Raw genomic sequence first — 21477 nt, forward strand, 5'->3', positions numbered from 1 at the left:
ATCTCGGGGAATCACCGAACATTATTGATAAGAGAATTTTGCATGTGCGATTTGTATTTATGCATTTGCATGAACACTGATAGCGCACTCAGAAAGTTAACATTTAAATTTTCGCATTAATGTCACTTGTCAGTCACTTACTAGTGCTTTCTTCAGTATTTCGTAATGGCAGCCAATTCATAACCACTAGTGGATAGCCTTCAACCAATTTTCTATGTTGCTTACTTGTGAGTTATCTTTCTTCTCTGGAGAATCCCTTTCTGAATTCATACCTTGTGGTTACTAGTTTTGTAAGTATTATTTCTCATGGACCTTGTATTCACTCTATATTTCAATTCTTTTTTACCCCGGAGCTACAGAAACACAGTAGAGTAAAATTGAAAGGGTAAGATGCACCAACGTAAAAACCTAATTCTTCTGTAAGTAACCACTACTTACTTGCGTAAGTAGGTAATCTGTTGCAGACAGGAGTGCATATGTATCTTTAAAAGGCTATAAGCTCAAAATAGACTGAATTTTTTCCCAATCTTGACACATTGCAGAGACACATTCGAACTTTACAATTTCCAGCCCCTCTTCTCATTACAGGGTGCATGTGGAGCAGGCGGTGTGATGAATATTCATCTTTCGTTTCGAAAGAATCTTACATTCTCAGTCACTTATCAATTTAATGTAATCCACAGTTTAGTCACTATTGCATCAAGGAGGCAACAGTGTACTGTCTGCTGTCTAGGTAGCGTGAAATTTTAAATAATGACAATGTAAACATACAAGCACTATGTTCTACATTGAAAATTTACTTCGTTGCAAAACTAAGGTTAAATTACTGATGTATAAGTCAGTGTGTCTTTTCACTTTTTACCTGTGTCCAGTTAGTAAAAACGTTATTTTCTCTCCTACTTATGATGAAATTTTGAACAGAAACTCCGAGAATTCTGTTATTTTTTTCATTTTTTGAAGTATTTATATGTCAAAAGTTTTGTATTATTTTTGCTCCTTTAGTATGTTTTCCTTCAAATTGTGGGAGCTTTTCTCAGAATTCAATTTACGAACTGCCGAATTTGCTGCGAAAGTTAGTCTAATCTAACATGTTTTCTTTTGGCAGATTTTTACCCTCCGCTCCCATCTAAGCTTTTCCTCTTTGGTTTTAGAAACTAAGAAAAATTTTAACTCTTTTGAAATTAAATATTTTTTTGCTAAAGATTCCTAATTATATAATGATTTGTTTTCTTGGTTTCAGGTGGTTTTGATACTATCAAGTTCACTGAGTCCTCCATAATGTCTGATACTCAGAGTATTTAGTCTGACTCCAGCATGAACAAAGGGCGGTTTGGGCCCCTTGTTGGGGCTATTGATGAAGGGACCAGTAGTGCTCGATTTTTGGTAGGTTTATTAAGCCCCTAATGGTTGCCTTTCATTGTACAAATAATTTTTGATAATCAACCAAAAATCAACTTCAATAAGTTAGGCCAACCATCAGCAATTTAATGTTTGTATCAGTACGAACCGTCATGCTTTCTTGAAAATTTTATTTTTATCGTTTGAAAACTGGAGAGTCTCCCATACATCCTGCATGTCATAGATTTAAATTATTGACATTGTTCTCTTTTCCTCCTTCACTCCACAAATTATAACTATACTCTCTGCCGTGTAAAATGCACTATTATTATTTTATTATTTGTCATCTTTTCTTTCATAGTAATTTTTCAATTTCACAGGTTTTTGCTGCAGAAACAGCAGAGGTCTTAACTTTCCATCAAGTTTCAATAAAGAACATTTGTGAAAAAGAAGGATGGGTGGAACAAGATCCAAAAGAAGTTCTTAAGGCTGTCTATGAATGTATCGAGAAAACAGTAGACAACATGCGCAGGCTTGACATTGATCCAAGTGATATTGTTGCCATTGGTATCACAAATCAAAGAGAAACAACCATTGTTTGGGACAATACCACAGGAGAACCTCTGTACAATGCCATTGGTAAGATCATCTAAAACTGAAAAGTTTTTTACTCACTTGAATGTACAATTTATTACCTCTGTTAGACAGGGTTTGGGTGCTTAGGACAACCATCATCAGGAACTGACCATTGTGTACCCCAAATGTCATATTTTTTCACTCCCTGCAAGAATACTTGGTGATCTGAGATCAAGTGCAGTTATTCCAGGATCAATTCTTTGAGTGAAAACGAGACTATTTTGTGGTATTTATCACATATATGGTAAAAATGATCACCAACTATTACTCCAAACTCTGTTCAAAGATAAATTGTAATGGGAGATTTCCTAAAACTTAAATCGAGACATGAGCTCTTTCAGTTTCATCATTTATGTGCTTGAGAACCCTCCAAGTTTTGATTGGAGGAAGTGTCTATAAATAAAGGGTTTACCAGTAAATACTGAAATTAGAGTTATGTATTTAATTTAAAAAAATCTTGAAAAATGTTCTAAAAATCAAAAAGTCATGTTTAATTTTTCAGCTTTTGTACACAGATCTGCCAGTCTACTGTCTAACCTGAGGCATATTCTGCCAACTTATTTATTATCTCTTTTTCAGTTTGGTCTGACATCAGGAATATTGACACAGTGGACAAGATGTTATCAAAGTTACGCGACAAAAATGCAGAATATTTTAAACCTCTTTGTGGCCTTCCTATTAGTACTTATTTTAGCGCGCTCAAGTTACGTTGGTTGATGGACAACGTTCCTGAAGTAAAACAGGCTATTGATAGCAAAAAATGCTATTTTGGTACCATGGACTCTTGGTTAATATGGGTAAGTATTTCCATCTCTGTAACGTCATTGAATTATCCTAGCCACTAATGTTTATAAAAAAGGGCCCTGGTTGTCCAGGCTTGATGAGACTATACATAATCCTTTGCAAATTCTTAGGTTAGTCTAAAGTCAAGCAATAAATCTTTGAGACTGGACAATAATATACTGTCACTTTGCTGAAGAAATAATTATAAGAATATAAGTGATCCTGAATTTGCATCTTCATTAACTCCCGGTTTACCACTATAGTTTGAACTATACTTGTCACACTATTATGACAATATTTTTTACAATTTTTTTTTATTTATTTTTTTTTTTGTGTAACAGTTGATTCGTGAGTTTTTGCACTATTCTTATAATTGCTGTTTCATGTTTCCTGCCATGCTGAGGAAAAAAGCAGAATGAGCATTTGATTTGTAGCAGATTTTCTCTGATTAATTATTTATTTTTGGGCAGGGTTATGAATATTTTCCCTAAAAATGTTTTAATACTTAATATCAAAGTATGATTAAAATTCTCTAAAATAAAATTGGCAGAAAAATACTCCCAAGTTTTCTGGTAAATTTGTGTCTTATCACACAAAATTTGGGAATGTCTGAATGTTTGTATGGCAATTCCTCTTATCTTGGCGGCAATATAGACCATCAAGGAGTACAAAAAAATCAGTGAAATGAACAAATATTCTAAGCCCGTGTTATTATTTAACCAAGCAGTTTTGATCTCTGTCTCTAAGTTGGTGTTAATTAGATGAGGAAATAATTTAAATATTTGAAAACATTGATGAAAAGGGCTAATGTGTTTGTCAAATTTGTGTTTGTCCTTCTCTCAAATGAAATGTACTTCAAAATATTTGATTTTTGAAGAGAAGGTCTTCGTGCATTTGTCTTCAAAATTTACACAAATAATTCAAGGCATTACTTGAATTTTGGTTTCTCATTTCTACATGAAACTTACTTCAGAAATGGTTGTTGCATGGAAATTGGCCCGCTGAAAAAACATGTATTTTATAAATCAACTAATAAACCTTATCCACCTATCCTTAATCCTTATCCTTAATCCATCCTTATCCTTAAACCATTATCTAAAGAATGAAATCATGGCCTTCATCAGTGTTTTTTTCATCGTTTTAGTAGCTATTTATCTGTTTTGTTTTTAGAATTTAACAGGTGGTGTTTCAAATGGTCTTCATGTTACTGATGTCACCAATGCATCTCGCACCATGTTGATGAATATTAAAACGCTGAATTGGGAACCTGCCCTTTACAAGTAATATCTGTCTTTCTTATCAGCTCTAATCAAAAAGCTCATGAAAACTTACTTATTGACTCAAAAAAGCTATTTAATCTTCAATGTTTTTTTCTCAAACAACACAAGAAAGATGAAAAAAAATGAATGATACAATTCACCATCAGCAAGAAGCAAAAATAATAATGTCATGGTTTTCAAATCTACCTGATCTGCATATTTTGTAGTATAAATCTTCCTTCAATGTCTTTTTTTTTCTTCACTCTGACTAACCGCAATCTTACTTTTCAGATTTTTTGAAATTCCTACACACATTCTCCCAGCAATACGAAGTTCTTCAGAAATTTATGGTTTTATCACTGAAGGGCCTCTTCAGAATATACCCATTTCTGGTGTAAGTCTCTGTTTTTTAGTGCATTTTGGCTTCCACATTGTTTCCACATTTTTTCTGATTTAATCAGTAACAAGTCTGTTCAGGGCCAGATTTATTTGCACCCAGAGACATTACGATCTCATTTCATGCGCCTAATACAATAAGCAGATTTTTACTCTGTTCTTGCATAATTTTCAGCATTTTCAAGGTTTAACCAGTGGGCAGTTAAACTGAAAAACCTGTGTCTCAGTTTGCGATACTTCAGACTCTCCATCATAATTTATTTTCTAAGTGGAAAAATACTTGAGGTCTAATTTTGGAAACTTCATTAATTTTTCTTCTCTGCATAAAGGATATTTTCTGAAAATTTCAAGCAGTGGTGAAGGTTTGTTTTCTTTTGATGAAACATAATGGGAGTAATGACTTTGAAACCTGGAAAACGAAATCCTTGTCATTCATTGAAATTTTAAGATGATCTTTTTGTGTGAAAAAGAGTTTTATCCCTTCAGCATCTTTCACAAGATTGGTATCCAAACTAATTTAGTAGATACGATGTTTCTCACAAAAACCGCATTCAGTTCAATACTTAGATATTTTAACCTATAGACGGTGGATTTTAAAATAAGAATACAATGAGAAAACAGAGAAGAATCGGAAAATTAAAAAACTCAAACTCACAAAATAAAATTAAAAAGCCGACGCGTTTCGGGACACCTCGGTCCCTTCTTCAAGGCTAAATTCCGACACGGAATTTGAAGAAGGGACCGAGGTGTCCCGAAACGCGTCGGCTTTTTAATTTTATTTTGTGAGTTTGAGTTTTTTAATTTTCCGATTCTTCTCTGTTTTCTCATTTAATTAGCTCACAGTTTGTTACCTCGGTTTTTTTCCGTTAGTTTCGTTTGTTTTCGACTCTTTCGGTTCGTAAGAATACAATTACTGTAAACCCGCTGCCTCCACAAATTTATATTTTTTGCCATAAATATTTGTAGAGATCTACTGTGCTGACCTTTGTAATTTTTCGGTGAATGGAGAGAAACTTAATATGAGTCAGGTGTTTTCTAAATTATTTTATTATGACCTATTTTCTCTCTTGAGTATTGGCAACCTCTCAACTCTCTTCCCCACATGCCCTTTTCTCTTTCAGTTTCTTTTGTATTGGCTTCTACATGAATTCTTGCAAACTTTTTGTTGCAGTGTTTGGGCGATCAACAATCTGCTTTGGTTGGACAAATGTGCCTGAAACAAGGGCAAGCCAAAAACACCTATGGAACGGGATGTTTTCTCCTTTATAACACAGGAACTGCAGTATGTGTTCATTAAACTAACAATTCTTTGGTTCGAATTTCCCCAATTATGAAGCAAATAAATGATACGCATCCAATAAATCTGTTTACTATACAAGATTTTTGACTCGACAATTCTATGAATTTTTTTTGGGACAACCTCTAAACCTTTTATGATATCAAAGGTTTTGGTAGTATAAAAAGAAAACTGTGTTTTTAATGAAGTATTCTAAAAGAGGCAAATACTTATGGTTTATTTAGCGCATAAACATTTTTCCAATTTTTAGTTCTTCATGAAGGATTCCTAGCCGCGAATAAACAATTTTTTTAACTTAAATTGAAGCAGTCCTTCTCAAATCTCTTGTTCTGATTGTTCCAGATGGTCATTTCGCAGCATGGTCTGCTGACAACAATAGGTTATCGTATGGGACCTAACGCTCCTATCTATTATGCTCTTGAAGGCTCCGTAGCTGTAGGGGGCGTATCTATTCGATGGCTTCGAGATAACCTCCAGATTTTATCAGATGCCTCTGACTCAGAAAAAGTAGCAAAAAAGGCTTCAAAAACTGGAGAAGTTTATTTTGTGCCTGCATTTTCTGGTCTTTATGCACCATACTGGAGGAAAGACGCTCGCAGGTTTGTTTTTGAAACATATATTACAATCTATCACAAAAGGAATCTTAAGGCCATAAATCTCCCTGCCGCCTGGAGGAATTTTTTATGAACACTTTTTGACTGAAAAAACGTCCTTTACCAACAAGAAAAATTTGAGTTTTGACAATGTCAATTATTGCTAGGTAGCAGGACTGTTTTTCCTTTTTTTAAACTTACTACGTATAATCAATGAATTTCAAGATGAATGTTGATTGTATTACATGCATTTAAATGAACAAGTTTAGTTTAGTGTGCTCTACATACTAAAAGTATAATCACTGATGGTCATGACGGTTTGAAGTTTCCAGTTCCAGAAAATGAGTTTTGATTAGAAATGCAGAAAGTTCTTAACCCTCTCATCTCTCGAACTGGCCTTTCTTTTTCAAAAACCCTTTTTCCCCCAAAATTCACTTGCCAGGAATTCATGCACCATAAAGTTTGTCACCTCTTAAAGTTTGTCAAAAATCAATTCAGAACTGAGCAAAACATGCTCCAGGTGACAGGTCAAAACTCATTAGTTTTCAGCTTTACACACGTAAAAACTTCATATGATCTGGAAAATGAGTCATCAGTTAAAGGTGATGATTGTCAAAGATATTTTGAAGGGATGAGTGGTCTCATCTACCTGGCATTAACAGAATCTATGTTCGCAGCTGAGTAGATCAGGTGGCTTGTTGCCCACAGGATGATCAATAAAATTCTCTATTATTATAAAACAGTACCGTAAGTTTTTTTTAAAATTAAAAATGAAGCAGTAAAGCTAACAAAATTGGTATTTCATCTTCAATATTTAAATTTTATTGTTGTCTTATTTTATTCTGTAAGGTCTTTAAAATATATTTTCAAAAGACTAGTGATAAACAATGAGTGCCTGATAAAAATGTGAAATTAATTATTTATTTCTACAACACTGTGTCTGCTCCTTTATTATTTTACAGTGTTATTTGCGGGCTGACTGAAGAAACAACTAAGAATCACTTAGTAAAAGCTGCTCTAGAAGCTGTTTGTTTTCAAACGACTGACATAATAGAGGCCATGAACAAAGACTGTGGTGGAGCTCCTTTAACAAAGCTGCTGGTGGATGGTGGAATGGCAGCGAATAATTACTTAATGCAGCTTCAAGCTGATCTTTCCGGCGTACCCGTCAGTAGGTATTAGACATTCATCAGGAAAGAATGGCATATACAGCCAGTGAGCTATTGGCTGCAATGAAAATAGTCAAATTATACATCATTCTTTCAACAATTCTGTAGTCATCTTTAGGACTTTTGTGGAATTATAATTAAAAAAGCCCTGGTGTATGAATAGGTCACAGGTGGAAACGGCAGTTGTATGAACTGCCCATCAAGAATGCCTATCCCAATATTAATAGCTTTAAAGTGTCCAGATCAGAATGTTTCCATTGTTCAAAGCATAAGCAGTCAACGAGTAATAACTGCTCTTGAAAAAAAATTGCATCGCTTAAGAGGTGATTTTAGAATGAATGTATACAATTTTAATTTAAATAAAACTACTGTGGCAGAAATGGAAAATGAAAAGTGCAGGCCGAAATAATCATAATATTTTCAATATACTTGACGATTATTTCTCACTCCTCCACTACTTAGCAGAACATTGCAAAGCTAACTTTTTAAAATATGGAAATGACAAATTTGATTCGCCATGATTACATAGGAAACAAGTTACACATTAGAACCGTATAAAGTAGGGTTTTTCCGCTTAAACAAATGAAACTTACTTCAAAATACCAATAAAAACGTGTATGATAAATTATGTTTCCCTAATTTTTAAGCGTATCTTTAAAAATGTATACTAAGTTGCATTTTTATTTTACAGTTAGGCCGCAAATGACTGAAACAACAGCTTTAGGAGCTGCTGTCGCAGCGGGAAGTGCAGAAGGCATTGGAGTTTGGGATCTGTCAAACATTCAGCCTGTGCCTAGTGATACATTTTATCCTTCAATTTCTTTAGATGGTAAGAATTATTGCAAGTATACAGTAAAAGTTTGCTAAGCGGCTAAACGGATTTGATAAAGTGACTTTATTGCTCTGTCATGATAGCAAAAAGCGTCATAACTCTTACATTTTTGAAATCGAGTCTCCTTCAAAATTTGTCTGAACTAATTTAGATGTAATCATTGACGTAGCTTAAATAGCAAAATTCGTCTCATTTGTACATATGAAAACAAGACGTATGAAAAAGCTGCAAGCGCGCACAAATTGACGTTGTTTCGAAAACAGCTGCAAAGGCATTATTCCACCAGAGAGTCAAAAAGAGCTGTACTTTTAAGTGAAATGGCGCCAATTTCTAACCTTGAATTCCCCTCATGATTGCACTGCACTTTTTTAGAAAAAGAAAAAATCATTTTATGTTGGTTTCTAAACTTTTCCAAAATTAAACTCTTTTCAGAAAGAGAAATAAGATATTCACGCTGGAAAATGGCCATCAAGCGGAGTTTAGGCTGGGATCTGAAAGCGTTGCCTGTGAAGAATAGCTGTAAGTACCTCTCAGTTCATTCATTAATTTAAATGTTTTTAATTTGAAACTATATACCACTTTTGTGGTTGATTATTCTTCCATGATGAAAAATCTGAAGGACGCTTACTTCAATTTAATGAAAATAATTTTGAATTGTCATGCTTTTTTCTTCTCTTATCGTGAGAAGTTCACACTCAGTTTTCATCAAGCTAAAAACTACAGTATCTCACATGGCTCATCTGTTGGAAATAAGAATGGATGAGCCAGTGGGTTAGTAATTTAGGATGTCAAAGTAATATCAATTATTTTGGTCCAAGCTTTTTTTTCTTTCTTTTTTTTGTGCAAAGACAAAGTAGCACTCTCTAGCCAAAAGGAATAAACACACTGAACCTCAGATTATCCTAACTTATGTGGCGGTTGGCCGGTTTGGATAGCAGAAAGTTCCAATTCTGCATAGGTTACTTCAACAAGCTTAATTTGACACTCTACATGCTTGAAATGTGATGAAGTAAACACAATTTGAAAACGGATTGACAAGGGAACTTATTAATGACCAAGGCGTACTCACCTTCTATTCATTCTCAAGTTCAAAGGTTAGCAAGTGTGCGAGCGGTGAAGTAAGAGTACAGATCGGAAAAGCACATAAGTAAGGAACTGGGAGGAATCATAAAAATGTGTTTGCTCTACCTGCAAAAAATCAGTCCCCCCAAAAATTGGTTGGCAGTAAAACAGAGGATGAACAAGAAAATGAACAATAAGAAGATTAGATAAAAATTTAAGAAAGGAAATCATTGAGACGGAAGTTTCTGCAATCAGAGGCTCTAATTGTGAACTTAATTCTTGTAACATCTTTATTTCGTCGCTTGGCTGAGAAAAAGGCTTAAGTAATAGAGATGAGCCTGGAATAGACTCATTGAATTATATGAAAGACAGGGCTCATTGTGAAGTGTCATTACACTCTTATTTAAGGAAGACGACAATTTGACTCCAATAGCTCAAAATTTCTCCCTATTCTATTTCTTCTTCTAATTCTAATGCATTGATGTTACAGGTCTGCAAGACAAAATAAACAGTATTGTTCCTATCAGTCTCTTTGCTATGGCATCAGTAGGAATGCTGGTGCTGGCGACTTACAATCAATAGGTGTTAAATTTTAACTGATGAACTAATTTAACCAAATCTCAAACCTTTGTTTTAATTTATTAGTGATGTTAATTTGTCATATTTGATCTGTTAGTGAAAAGTATTCATCTTTTTGCTCAAAAACAAAAATTATGCAGCTTTGAAATTCCTGATTCATGTTTTACTACCGGGAATTGAGGTTTAGGGGTATATTGATAAACCCTTTTCTCCTGACAAATCCCTCTTGCAATCATTACTAGAAATCAAATATCTGATGCTAAAAGTTTTTTTTAGAAAATAATTAAATTTCAAGTATTATATTTTAACCTTCAAGATTGGTCTCTTTAATTTATCAGATGTACTTTGTCCGCCATACTATTATTACATGGTGCAGAAAATTGGATGCATTTTTTATTACCAGTAAGAGAGCAGTAAATGGAGTTACATTAGAAACCCTTAAAAACTTTAATACAATCCAAACATTTTTCAATCATTTTTAGTCGATAGGCATCAATATGTTACAATAATGTTGCCAAACAGCGCAGCTAATTTTTGTGATAAAATTAGTCCAGATCAGAGATGAAAATTGAAATTTCATAAGGTTCAAATAAATTTCACAAAATGTGAAATGTATTAATTTTCTGTGGAATTAATAATATTAAACCCTCAGAAGCGTTTCAGACGATCCTCCCTCTAATGTGGCAGTGAATGTTACCTTAATGAGGTGCTTTGCGCAAAAGGGGGGCACAAGGTGGAGTTTAGAGAGAAATTTAGCCCTAACCTAACCTCCAAACCAAATGAAAACATATGCACTGTGGGAATATTTACGTTTTGGGAGACCATGTGTTTGATCCTTTTCTGGATAATATTTTTTACCGAAGCAGTCCTCAAGTATCAATGCATCACAAGTAATTTTAAGATACACAAGGATATTGAAAATTGAGCTGTTATGAGAAAAATGGGAGGTGAAGGGCGAAAGATTTCAAAATCGAAAATCACTTTTAAAGGCATTTATTTGCCTTCTAAATGCATACTTTTAAGTTTCAAAAAATTTCCATCTCTGGTCTAGCTCACAAACGCTTGGTAACCTGAACAGTGTAGGATATCACCATTGTCATACGTTGTATCCAATTGTTAGTGGAAACAAGATAAGTTTATTTTCTTGTACTTGTTAGTACCATTTTTTTTTTTTCATTATCTTTCTTTACTTACTCCCTGAGTGAAGATATACTAACCTCAGAATGTAAACTCAAGGACGATGAAACTGCTGATTTTTTAGTATGATATGTATGTCAGATTTATTTTAGACAGAAATGATTTGTCAGCCATTGTGCATTATATTCAATCAGGCACTTTATATCAGGCACTTTATTTATTAAGATATGGGGAGGGGTTAATCAATTCTAAAATTGCAGTTTAGCGTTATATCTCTTTAACTATTAATAATTATGAAAGTTTGAGCTTTTTCGACTAACCTCGAGTTGGCTTTGTTTCCCCGCGAAATGGTGTGGACCCAGCACCATTTCTCCACCTTGTTATATTCAATATTAAACCAAAAATTCTTGAAATTTTCCCAAAATATCTTTCAAAAAGTCAAGGCGTTAGGCTTAAAATCAATCAGGAAGGCCAATACATACTTTTTTTTATCCTATTGGATGCATTATTAGTTAAGCGCCCTAACTTTTTACGGCCAGTCTCAAAGTTGTAGGAAAATTACACCGAGATTGAAATTGTGCATGAGTGCTAACAAATGATTGCTGTCTGAAAAATTCACATGTTAAATTGCAATTATTCACAGATTTATTTTCCTAAAAAGAACTGATAAGATACAATGTTCTCAATGCCTCAGAAAGTAGTACCTGACAGGCCAAGTTGAGTGATTAGCAGAATCAGTCTCAAAGAGGTTGGTCGTATATCCAAGTTGTTTGAATAAGCTAACATACCTACCTTCTCTTCGAATCACAAATTAAGAACCGAGCTAGGGTTCTGACTCCGCCCCTAAGCAGTTTTTTTTCCTTTTTTTTCTTCTTGGCGTGGATTGTGGTGGTGGGTTTAGTCCGACTCTGTATGAAGAGCACCAGATTAGTAACTGGAGGTCACTGTAAACCCAAAGAATTGGACATTGCCACTGCCCATCTCCGTATTAAAATGTCCATGTGCATTATGCAGCTTATTGATGGGCAAAGTGCAAAAACTTATGTCCTAATTGCAATGTTTCAAAATTTCCGCTTCTGTGTTCTTTTTTCCGAAACGAAAGAAGCCAACTTCATGGATTGAATTTCTCCCAGAACATTTTGCTGACAGAGAAGAAAAATCAAGGAAGTTTTAAAAAAATTACGTCGACTAGTTTTCCGCAGAAAATTTGAAGTGTGACAGAAAGTATGCAATGTTGCAATTGGAGGTACGTAGTTTTGCACTTTGGTCTTGGTCATGTTTCTTTATTTTGTTCCTGCAAACATTTAAATTTCAAATTAGTTTACCGTTCTTGACCCTCTCTTGCCATTTGTTTCTTAAAGTCGATTTGAAAATTTATTGCCAAGTCAGAAATTAGAGCACGCATATCAAAGAATCTCATTGATTACCTATCTGTTCTCCTAATAGCAGTGGCTGTTAAATAAACTTGAAAAGAAATTTGTAAATTTCAATTTAACCCTACAAAAAATGCAAAAAGAAACGCTTTTTCAGTATTTTTTCAAGTAAAAATAAATGAGAGGTAAGAAAAATTTAAGTAATAACGTTTTAAGAAATGATTAAAACATCCACTTCACTAATTTTTTCAACACTTTAATTTTCATATATGAAAATGTTAGAAAACGCCTGTAAAAATCTACAGTAATTCTCCAAAGAATATTTTACGAACATTTTACCAGACTTTCATTTTGCTCAAAATTAGACTGAAAAAGATTTTTTTTTTTGTTTACGAAAATTTTAACGTTGGAGGGATTATGAAGATCGCCTTTTAACAGTCACTGCCACTAGAGTTGTATTGCTAATGAATTTACAATACTAGGGACAATTCCAAAACTGTGATTTATTGCTGGTCAATACCTCTTGACATAACAAATGGTCTCTTTTAAGAATATTGGGTCTGATAGTAATACAAAAATGTCCCTCATTGCTACCATAATAGTCATTAGCCATGTAGAATTGAACAAATATATCTAATATACTATGTTATTTGTGGGAGATCCTTGTGAGATCCATGTTTAATGTCACTTCAAAAAGGAGTTAGTCGTGCTTTTGCCACTTGTAAGCTCCTAAACTTGGAAAAATGCATGTCATATTTTAAGTACATTTCAAAATTGTTGACGAGGGAAAACTAAAATTTCGATGAAAATGGATTTAGTGGTGTCGTTTTTTGATGTCCCTTTTTCCTGTTGTTTGCTTGCCAGAAAAATCTGTTGAAAATAAATTTGATTTTATATATAAAGGCATCAAATGGTGTGTAATAACTAATAAGTTGTTATTTCTTTCGTAGTTGGAACAGTTGGGTCTAATTACATAGTAAATAATATTTAAGTTTCAAGAAACGAAAGGGGGAAGTCATGTTTCTCTTCCAAATAATATTTTTCCTTAAAAAAAGACTGATAGGATAATCTCTTTAAGAGCTAAGACTCTTCCCCTGAAATCATCTGAAACACCGAAAACATACTTATCACCTACCATTTTTATAATTGACCAAGTGCCCAAAAGAGTCACCATCTCAATATTTCCATTGAAGTAAAGTTAAAAATCAAGATGGCGAATTTCTAATGCAATCTAAAACCAGCAAATCTTTGTTCCAAAGATGCTGTGACCAAGAAGTTTCAAGTCATCAGCATTTGGCAGGTCTGACGAAAAAATGTAATGGTATAAGTAGTCCTTTAATTAAGCCTGCTCGGAAAAGTACATTTCTTAAGAAGCAGGTAACAGTTGAGGTTCATTTGTGTTTAATTGTTTGTTTGTTCTGCTCTTAGAATATCATGTTACATCTAACAATGATAGCATCCTGTTTAATGAAAGACTTATTGCATTGTGGGTAAATTTGCTATTTTTCTGTTGTTCCTTTGTTTTATTATTTTTTACTCACACCGAAGTGTATGTTTGTGTGTGGTTGTTTTACAAATTAAAATAAACATATGTTTGCACAATATCTCTCATTTATTAATTAGTACTCCAATTGTTTTAATACATTGATGCTATTTGTCATCATGTGCATTGTTTTGATGTTGCAAGATCCTTCATTCCTCCAAGTATTTTCTTTAAAAAAATGTTTAAAAAATAAATGGGTGACTCATTAAAGTTTCAGTTTTTTTTAAATCTACTAAATTTCGCAGAAGAATCAACACATCATAGTTATCAATTATAATTTTTTATCATTTCGCTATTTACTCATTTGATAATAAGTGCAGTCTTTATCTAAATCGCCCAGGGGTCGAGAGGGTTCTCAAGAGCGAACGCCGATTTCCAGGATTTCATATGCATCGCCTCCTCGCTCGCGAGTTGAGAGGCCTTTTGTTTCGAATGCCCTCTCCGTTCGCAAACCCAAATCTTTTTGTCCGGCGCCCGCTCTTAGTTCTCGATACCTGAGGCATATCGCGGCGAAAGCGATACCCATCCCAGAACGCGATCGATTAGCCGTCTAATTCGATTGCCCTCAGAGAGGCGATGCCAATGACACTCGTATTCATATCCCATCTTGAGAGGCGAATGAAGAACGCCAGTTTATTCCCTCCTTATTCCCTCTCATCGCTCAGTGGTCGCCTGGTCGGGCGCGCCGCGGTCCGCTGGGCTGCGAATCCTGCATACGGTCCACGTTGACCCATGGTTGACCGTTGAGTCATCCTCCTTGGCCATCCCTCGGCTCCTGCGCTTCCTGCGGGCTGCACCAGGTCGTCTGAATGCACTACCAGCCGAGCACAGTTCGTTGACACGCTAGTGAGATGAGGGTGAAAACGACGAAACACCCGGACGGTTAATTTTTTCGTCTTGTGAATTTCTTGACATGTTTCGCTCGGTAACCGATCATTTCAGTTAATTTGTCCACTTAAGCCGCGGCAATTTCTCCCTCTGAAATATTGTTATCACACGTTTCCATTAATTTTTCTTCACTATCCCCCCCCCCCTCTTCTGGGTTTTGCTTGATTCTCCACCCCCTTCCCCCGTTACCAATATTAAACGCATCAGGCTATGAAATATGATATTCATGTTCTTAAAATTGAATGCAACTAAATATGCAACTGCAATTCGAATACGTCAAAAACTTTCCTCAAATTTCCGTCCTTGCCGTGTATCAAAACACGTTTTATCCACCGGTTTTTCATATGTTTCATTGTTTTTTTCCCTTTTTTATTACCTACTCATTTTTCTCTTAGTCTTTAATTCATTTATTCACTGCTATTCCAACTGAGTATTTTTTAATATTCTTTGGCATTTCATGCATTCCTTTTTATTCTAGGTACAATCCTGCAAGTGGGGAAAGGGAGAACAGGGCTAACAGTAAGCGAAAGTTACTAATCTCAACCAAAAAAAAAGGGAAAAAAAACCCGGTTTTAGGCAAGAAATCAATTTTCTCTGCATTACTTCACCTTGCACTTAGGGAATTGGGCATAAAATTTCCTACCTCCAGCAATCATTATACCTCAAGTCAATTTCAGTACTTAAGCGCTTAGATTTCACTTTCCAGAATTTGTAATCGAAAACCCTAAGTACAGTCTCTAAATTTAGGAGCTATAAAGGTTTTTAAGAAATTTTGGATAAACTAGACCACCTTTGGTGAAGAGACACTATTCCGGTGACAATGGGAGTACACGATTTCTGAGTTAATGATTGGTTCCATAAACGCCAACCATTAGACGGTAAACTCCTTGACAGTAAATTCATTAAATCTCTATGAAAAATATGAAGGAAAAACTACGGAGACTTAATTTTCTGTTCATAATGACCACAGATTCCTTGAACATAGCAACTTCGGGGTGATCTCTCCTTCCCTCTTAATTCTCCAATTAATGACTGTGGTAAAGGACGTTTCCAAATTTTTTAATTAATTAACGTCACTTCTTCTCAGAGAAATCTGGCTATTTCTTTATGAAAACGTGGGACAAAGTGTCTTCGTGACTCTCGAATTTAAAAAAATGTACTAACAGAGTCGCACGGCACAAAGTAGGTATACGCTAACGCGACAGCTTTGTCGCCCAGAGCGGTCTTGCACTCGAAGTCTGATGAAAAATTTGAATAATTATGAGTAGGTATATTGAATAAGTATGGTATCGCAAAACTCGCGAATGTCTTCAGCGCTTTTAAAATACTTTCTATCACATTCCTCCAATTCTTGTTTAGCTTACCGATATACCTACTTGTAATTATATATATTTTTCACCAGGATTGCAAGCTGAATCCAAATCCGTTGAAATAGTAGAACATTTTAGAAACGGTAAAGAAGTTGGTCGGCAAATTATCCTCTACCAGTAGAAGGAGGGTGTCATTAACACATGTCTGACCGCTTTCACGTTTGGCCCACGTTTTGATCAGTAACTTACCGATATAATTACTTATTATTATATATATTACTCATCAGGATTGCGAGCTGAATTTGAATCCGTTGAATAAATGAAGATTAGTTAAACTTTAAAAAAATTGGTCCGCAAATTTTCAGCGGCTAGTAGGTAGAGGGTGTCATTAACACGGGTTCCGCCGACGGAGAGAACCCCAAAAGTAAGCACAATGGGAACAATCGCGCGTCGCAGCCGGTCGAGGGCCAGCAGACCGGCGCGGCGCGGTGGGAAGATCCGGCGGTGCTATTCGAAGAAGCGCCCCCGGACCGTTTGGTGGCCGAACCAAGAAGCAGGAGTTTTCTGAAATTTCTTCTTCCATAAGCGTCCAGCCCCGTTACAAACTAGAGGCTTCAAAGAGACTCATCGATTGCCCCGACTTAAACCGCTGGCCAATGAGCGGGCCAGGAAATGCAACGATGAACCTCTTTGAAGCCTGTAGTTGGTATGTGGGCTAGACGCTATACTGATGCGGTATGGATTTGTTTTTCACAAATTTTCGGATTTTTACCACCATTAGTGGCTGCTCACAAAGCTCATTATAAGTTAAAAAACGGTGAAATTTCGATTTTAAGAGCAACCGAGCGGAGGGACTGGGCATTGCCAAGCGAAATGAGAGTGACTTGGGAGAAAAAAAAAAAAAAATTCTCTTAATGTGCAAGGTATGTGCTCGGTTTGTACACATTTTTGAACATCTAGCGTCCAGTCCCTATCACTCACTAAAATATCAAAAATAGACGGTTAAAATGCTCAAACAATCGGAAAAATCACGATCTATTGGCTGTGTGCGCGTCGGGTAAATTTTCTTATCTTTCAAAATATTTTTGGCTACCGTGGTTTTTTTTTTACATAGAACCATTTAGGACCGTGCAACATTTTTTTTGGTCGATTGAAAAAACTAAGTCCCACCCTAGACACGCTTACACTTTTCAGCATTCACATCAAAGTGCATCGCTGGTGATTCCGTGCTGAGGAATAACGCCGCATAATCATTTGAGTGATGCCAAATTTCCTCCAAAAGTTTTGAATTATAGTAGGGCCCACGAGGGATGATCCCTGAGCCGCGGGTATTTCTTGCAAACACTGGCAGCAGTGAGACACCCCCGTCCGGACCGAGACTGGAGCTCGCGCGACAATGCCGAGCCGAGCCACAATAGAACCCTAATTACTTACGCGTAATTAACAATATCACCGTCCTACTAGAATGATCCAAAATTTTTTGAAAATTGCTAAAAAAGTTTTTAGGTAGAGTTTCCTCACTCTCTGTTAAAGCACGAGTAAAAAAAGGCCTCATTTATAAAAATCTGTCAAATAGCAAAGAAGTTACAGTTCGAGATACTATATGAGATAAATAAAAATTAAACTTCGCTATAAAAAGGAGAAAAAAGGAAAAAATAAAAAGTGTAAATTACAATTAAACATCATTTAGTTCAGAATTTCACAAGCAATTCAACCATGTAATGGACGAAGAGATTGGGGCAAAATTACAGGAAATTGATCTTTTACGAAAGGGCTTCCTTTTAAGAATTTTGACCTGAAGATAGGGGTGGAATAGCGGCGGTTCGCATATAATACCTATTCTACCCTGCTAAGGAAACGCCGTATGAGCCTTTAGCCGATGCCAAACTTCCGTTGACTAAAAAAGAATTTTCAGGGAAATCAGTGAATACTTTCCCTCCAATTTTTCAGAGAATTTTATTCGCTGTCAGCTCTAAATCATCTGAAAATAATTTTCAGAAATATTAAATTATTTCAAGAGAAAATATGCCCAATTCTGCTTGAAAATAAGGCATTTAATTGGAGGAAATTTGGCAACTCGCGAATGTTCATACGGCGTTTTTACCCAGTTTCGTCGATGTGCGTGAGACAATGTGCGCGAGAACAATAATCGCCCCATTCGCCTCTGAGTTCGGGATTCGGTATCCCAAATTCTTTTACCTGCTCTGGCCTCTTGATCGAGTATCGCGATCGAAAAGCGACGCTTGGTCGTTCGCGAACTCGGAGGGCGATCAAATTAATTTCAATTCCCTCTCGACCCCTGAAATCGCCACATCACTCTTCACCTACATTGAGAGAGGAAGATAGAACAAGTAAGAAGTGCTAACACAACGCAGTTAAGATGGCAAAAATTGAACAGATGCAATCGAAAATTAGTAAATTTTTCAATCGAATAAGAAAATTGTAACAACACAATATTTAAAATTACTTGCTGAATATGTTTTACAAAATTTTATTAACGTCTCCATAATTTGAAACTTCATGTATGAATTATTAAGGAATTCGCCAAAATGAAGTTAGCTGAAAATGCTTACAATTTTACAAGAGATTTGTCAATATTACAAAAGTCTAACCATCGTTGAATTTTGCAAGAATGGCAGCGATCGGGTTTTCTAATGTAGTTGAGCTACCAGATACAATTGACAGTGGCAACACAAATAATTTAAATTAATAAAGGCAATGTCTTACGCAATTGTAAGATTCATAGGTATTTCTCACTTTATAAGTAACTATACCTACGTAAAAAATTGACCTTTCTTCACTTCCTTTGTTTGCATTATTAGGCATGTATTTAAAAATAAAAAGTTTAAAGAAATCACCACTATTGTTGAAAGTCCGTTGAATTTTCGAGGAATTATTGGCGGTACCATTGCGGTAATTCCTAGAAATATTGGATGTCTTCAGAAAGGCAAATTGTGTATTAGAGGCATGGTCCAAAAATATTTCAAGTAGCAAAAACAGCACCAATTAATGCAGGGCACCGAAATTCTACAATTCTTTAAAAATGGTCGAACCATCTCTGTAAGCGGCTCCTTTGCAACACAGAAGCATCTACACAATTCTTTTTTCCTGCAGTAAGTGACAATAATATTCTAGCTGGAGAACAATTCAGCTATGCATTCACGACTGCAAAAATGTCGAAGGAAATCGACAAGCCCAGCGTGCATGAAGGCTATTTCCATTTTAATCTTCCGTCACATTCTTACGGCGCAATGATACAACTATTTGATCTCTCCGGAATGTGTGAGGTATCACGCCGCATTTGAAGGCGTTTCTAAAAAAAGCCAAGTTCCGATACCCGGATTATCGTTTTGCATAGTTCATATTATTTTGTTATATTTCGTACCACTTGTTTATTGTTAATCCTCGTATAAAAACCACCCATTTTCTAAATACAATTCTAGATGGAATCGAAATAGGATAGGAATCGGTAGGAAATCAAAAAGGCCAGCGTGCATGAAGGCTATTTCCATTTTAATCTTCCGTCACATTCTTACGGCGCAATGATACAACTATTTGATCTCTCCGGAATGTGTGAGGTATCACGCCGCATTTGAAGGCGTTTCTAAAAAAAGCCAAGTTCCGATACCCGGATTATCGTTTTGCATAGTTCATATTATTTTGTTATATTCCGTACCACTTGTTTATTGTTAAACCTCGTATAAAAACCACCCATTTGCTAAATGAAATTGAGGAGCTCTCCGGAAAAAGCAGGGCATATACCGAAAAAACAAGTTGTGAGAAAAACGCATTTGAATTTTTCATTCCTACTTTCTGGGCGCTGATGATGACATACATCGGAACTGGGGCACCCATATCAACATCCATACACCCTAGAATGAATAACGACCGTTGGTAAAACTTACACCTCTTTCAGTGTTGTGGGAGGAATTTTTTAAAATTTTCCGTTATGTGCCCTTTTTCCGGAGATGGACCGGTGGTTATAGGTTTTGGCTTTCAAAGCTAAATTTTCAAGACTTTAACGAGTTGCTAAACGAGAATAAATCATAATTCCGATCGCGAACGTGCGGGTGGATCATTTTCGATCATCGTTAATAAAAAAGACAGCAAAACACGCGAAAAAATCGACAAATTAAAACCCACAAGAGACCATTAAAAATTGAATTATTAATAATTACAGAATTTCACGTGTCACCGGTAAAACGTGCAGACAATCACTGCAACCCGATGATATTGCATGATTAGTAGAATCAGAGCGATGCATCTGTAATGAGGGATCCTTACTTACATCAGTACCCATCACCTGCCTGCCTGCGCCCTGCCCGCTATCTCCTCAACGCCGCGTCGCGGCGACCGTACCCAGGGGCGAAAAGATGAAATACGCCTGACTCAGCCTCACAAAACTTGGTCTCTTAGCTCCAAAAATTGGTCAATTAAGCGGAAACTCGGGACATTGGTATATTAGGATGCGAGGAATCCGTTTCTGTCATTTCCAGAAAAAGGGCACCTACGCGTATGTGCCCCTTTTCCGGAATGCTCCTCAATTTCAATAATGTAAGAATGAAAGCAATAATTTAATAATAAAGTATTCCCATTAAAACTTCAAATTTTCGCGTGATGCCCGACGCCTCTGCTGCACATTGATCGCTCGGCCAGCAATGAGCGACAACGACGCGAAGTACGCATGTTGCTAATAACGCCTAACGGTCTGAATGCAACTATTCGTGCTCGGTCGATGTGCGTGTTGCACGCACAAAAAACGAAGGCGCTTTGGGCCTTGCCCGACCAGTGATAGTGCCGCAGGTCGATGCATTGATGCATGCCATCGATGGTGATAGGCCCTGCAATGACTGTGACTGACTACGGGTATACGCCAGTGAAGGTCACATTCATAGTCGCTCCTGCGAGTTGATTATTGAAATCGATAGGTAATGCTATAGACTAAAGATGGCAAGGAGAAAATGGAGCGATCCTATTGGTTTCAGCGGGTGGTTGTTATAGACTAAGATAAAAAATGTTGGACCTACTTTAGGGCCTCTCCGCCGTTAGTTAGTCTATTACTTTCCTGTTTTGTCCATTCCAACTACTCGCCTCCACCAACGGGATAGCTCCGTTTCCTTTTTATCTATGGCTTTGTCTATCAATTTCAATAAAGCAGCCTACGGAAAAAATTCCGCTCCCTAAGAAGGCTTATTCAGAAAAATATTCGATTATGATTGAAGCAGATTTTTTCGATTGAAACTTTGCTTTTTTCCCTTTTCATTATAATTTCCAAATTTTGC

At 36.0% G+C, this 21477-nt stretch overlaps 1 protein-coding gene and 1 long non-coding RNA gene across 4 annotated transcripts; one reads left to right on the forward strand and one right to left on the reverse strand.

Annotated features, from left to right (window-relative positions):
• The first annotated feature begins 28 nt into the window (after positions 1-28).
• Positions 29-14058, forward strand: LOC109042177 (glycerol kinase). Of its 3 annotated transcripts, none has more exons than XM_072300302.1 (12): positions 30-290; positions 1241-1383; positions 1719-1977; positions 2554-2771; positions 3928-4037; positions 4308-4410; positions 5584-5694; positions 6052-6308; positions 7265-7473; positions 8163-8300; positions 8736-8822; positions 9856-14058. In XM_072300302.1, exons 2-12 carry the CDS (start codon positions 1315-1317, stop codon positions 9945-9947), a joined length of 1653 nt encoding a protein of 550 aa, XP_072156403.1. In that variant the 5' UTR covers positions 30-290; positions 1241-1314; the 3' UTR covers positions 9948-14058. The 3 variants fall into 3 exon arrangements, with proteins under 3 accessions (XP_072156404.1, XP_072156403.1, XP_018914336.2); XM_019058791.2 differs by having other exon boundaries at positions 30-227; XM_072300303.1 differs by lacking the exons at positions 8736-8822; positions 9856-14058 and having other exon boundaries at positions 29-290; positions 7265-7477.
• Positions 7398-12001, reverse strand: LOC140224580 (uncharacterized). The gene is made up of 3 exons (XR_011899855.1): positions 11870-12001; positions 9373-9487; positions 7398-7529 (listed from the first exon to the last, which is right to left on the reverse strand). It is a non-coding gene; the product is annotated as an uncharacterized lncRNA (long non-coding RNA).
• Positions 14059-21477: the final 7419 nt, after the last annotated feature.

The sequence above is a fragment of the Bemisia tabaci genome, chromosome 5, assembly GCF_918797505.1.
Source record: "Bemisia tabaci chromosome 5, PGI_BMITA_v3".
NCBI classification, from domain to species: Eukaryota; Metazoa; Arthropoda; class Insecta; order Hemiptera; family Aleyrodidae; genus Bemisia; species Bemisia tabaci.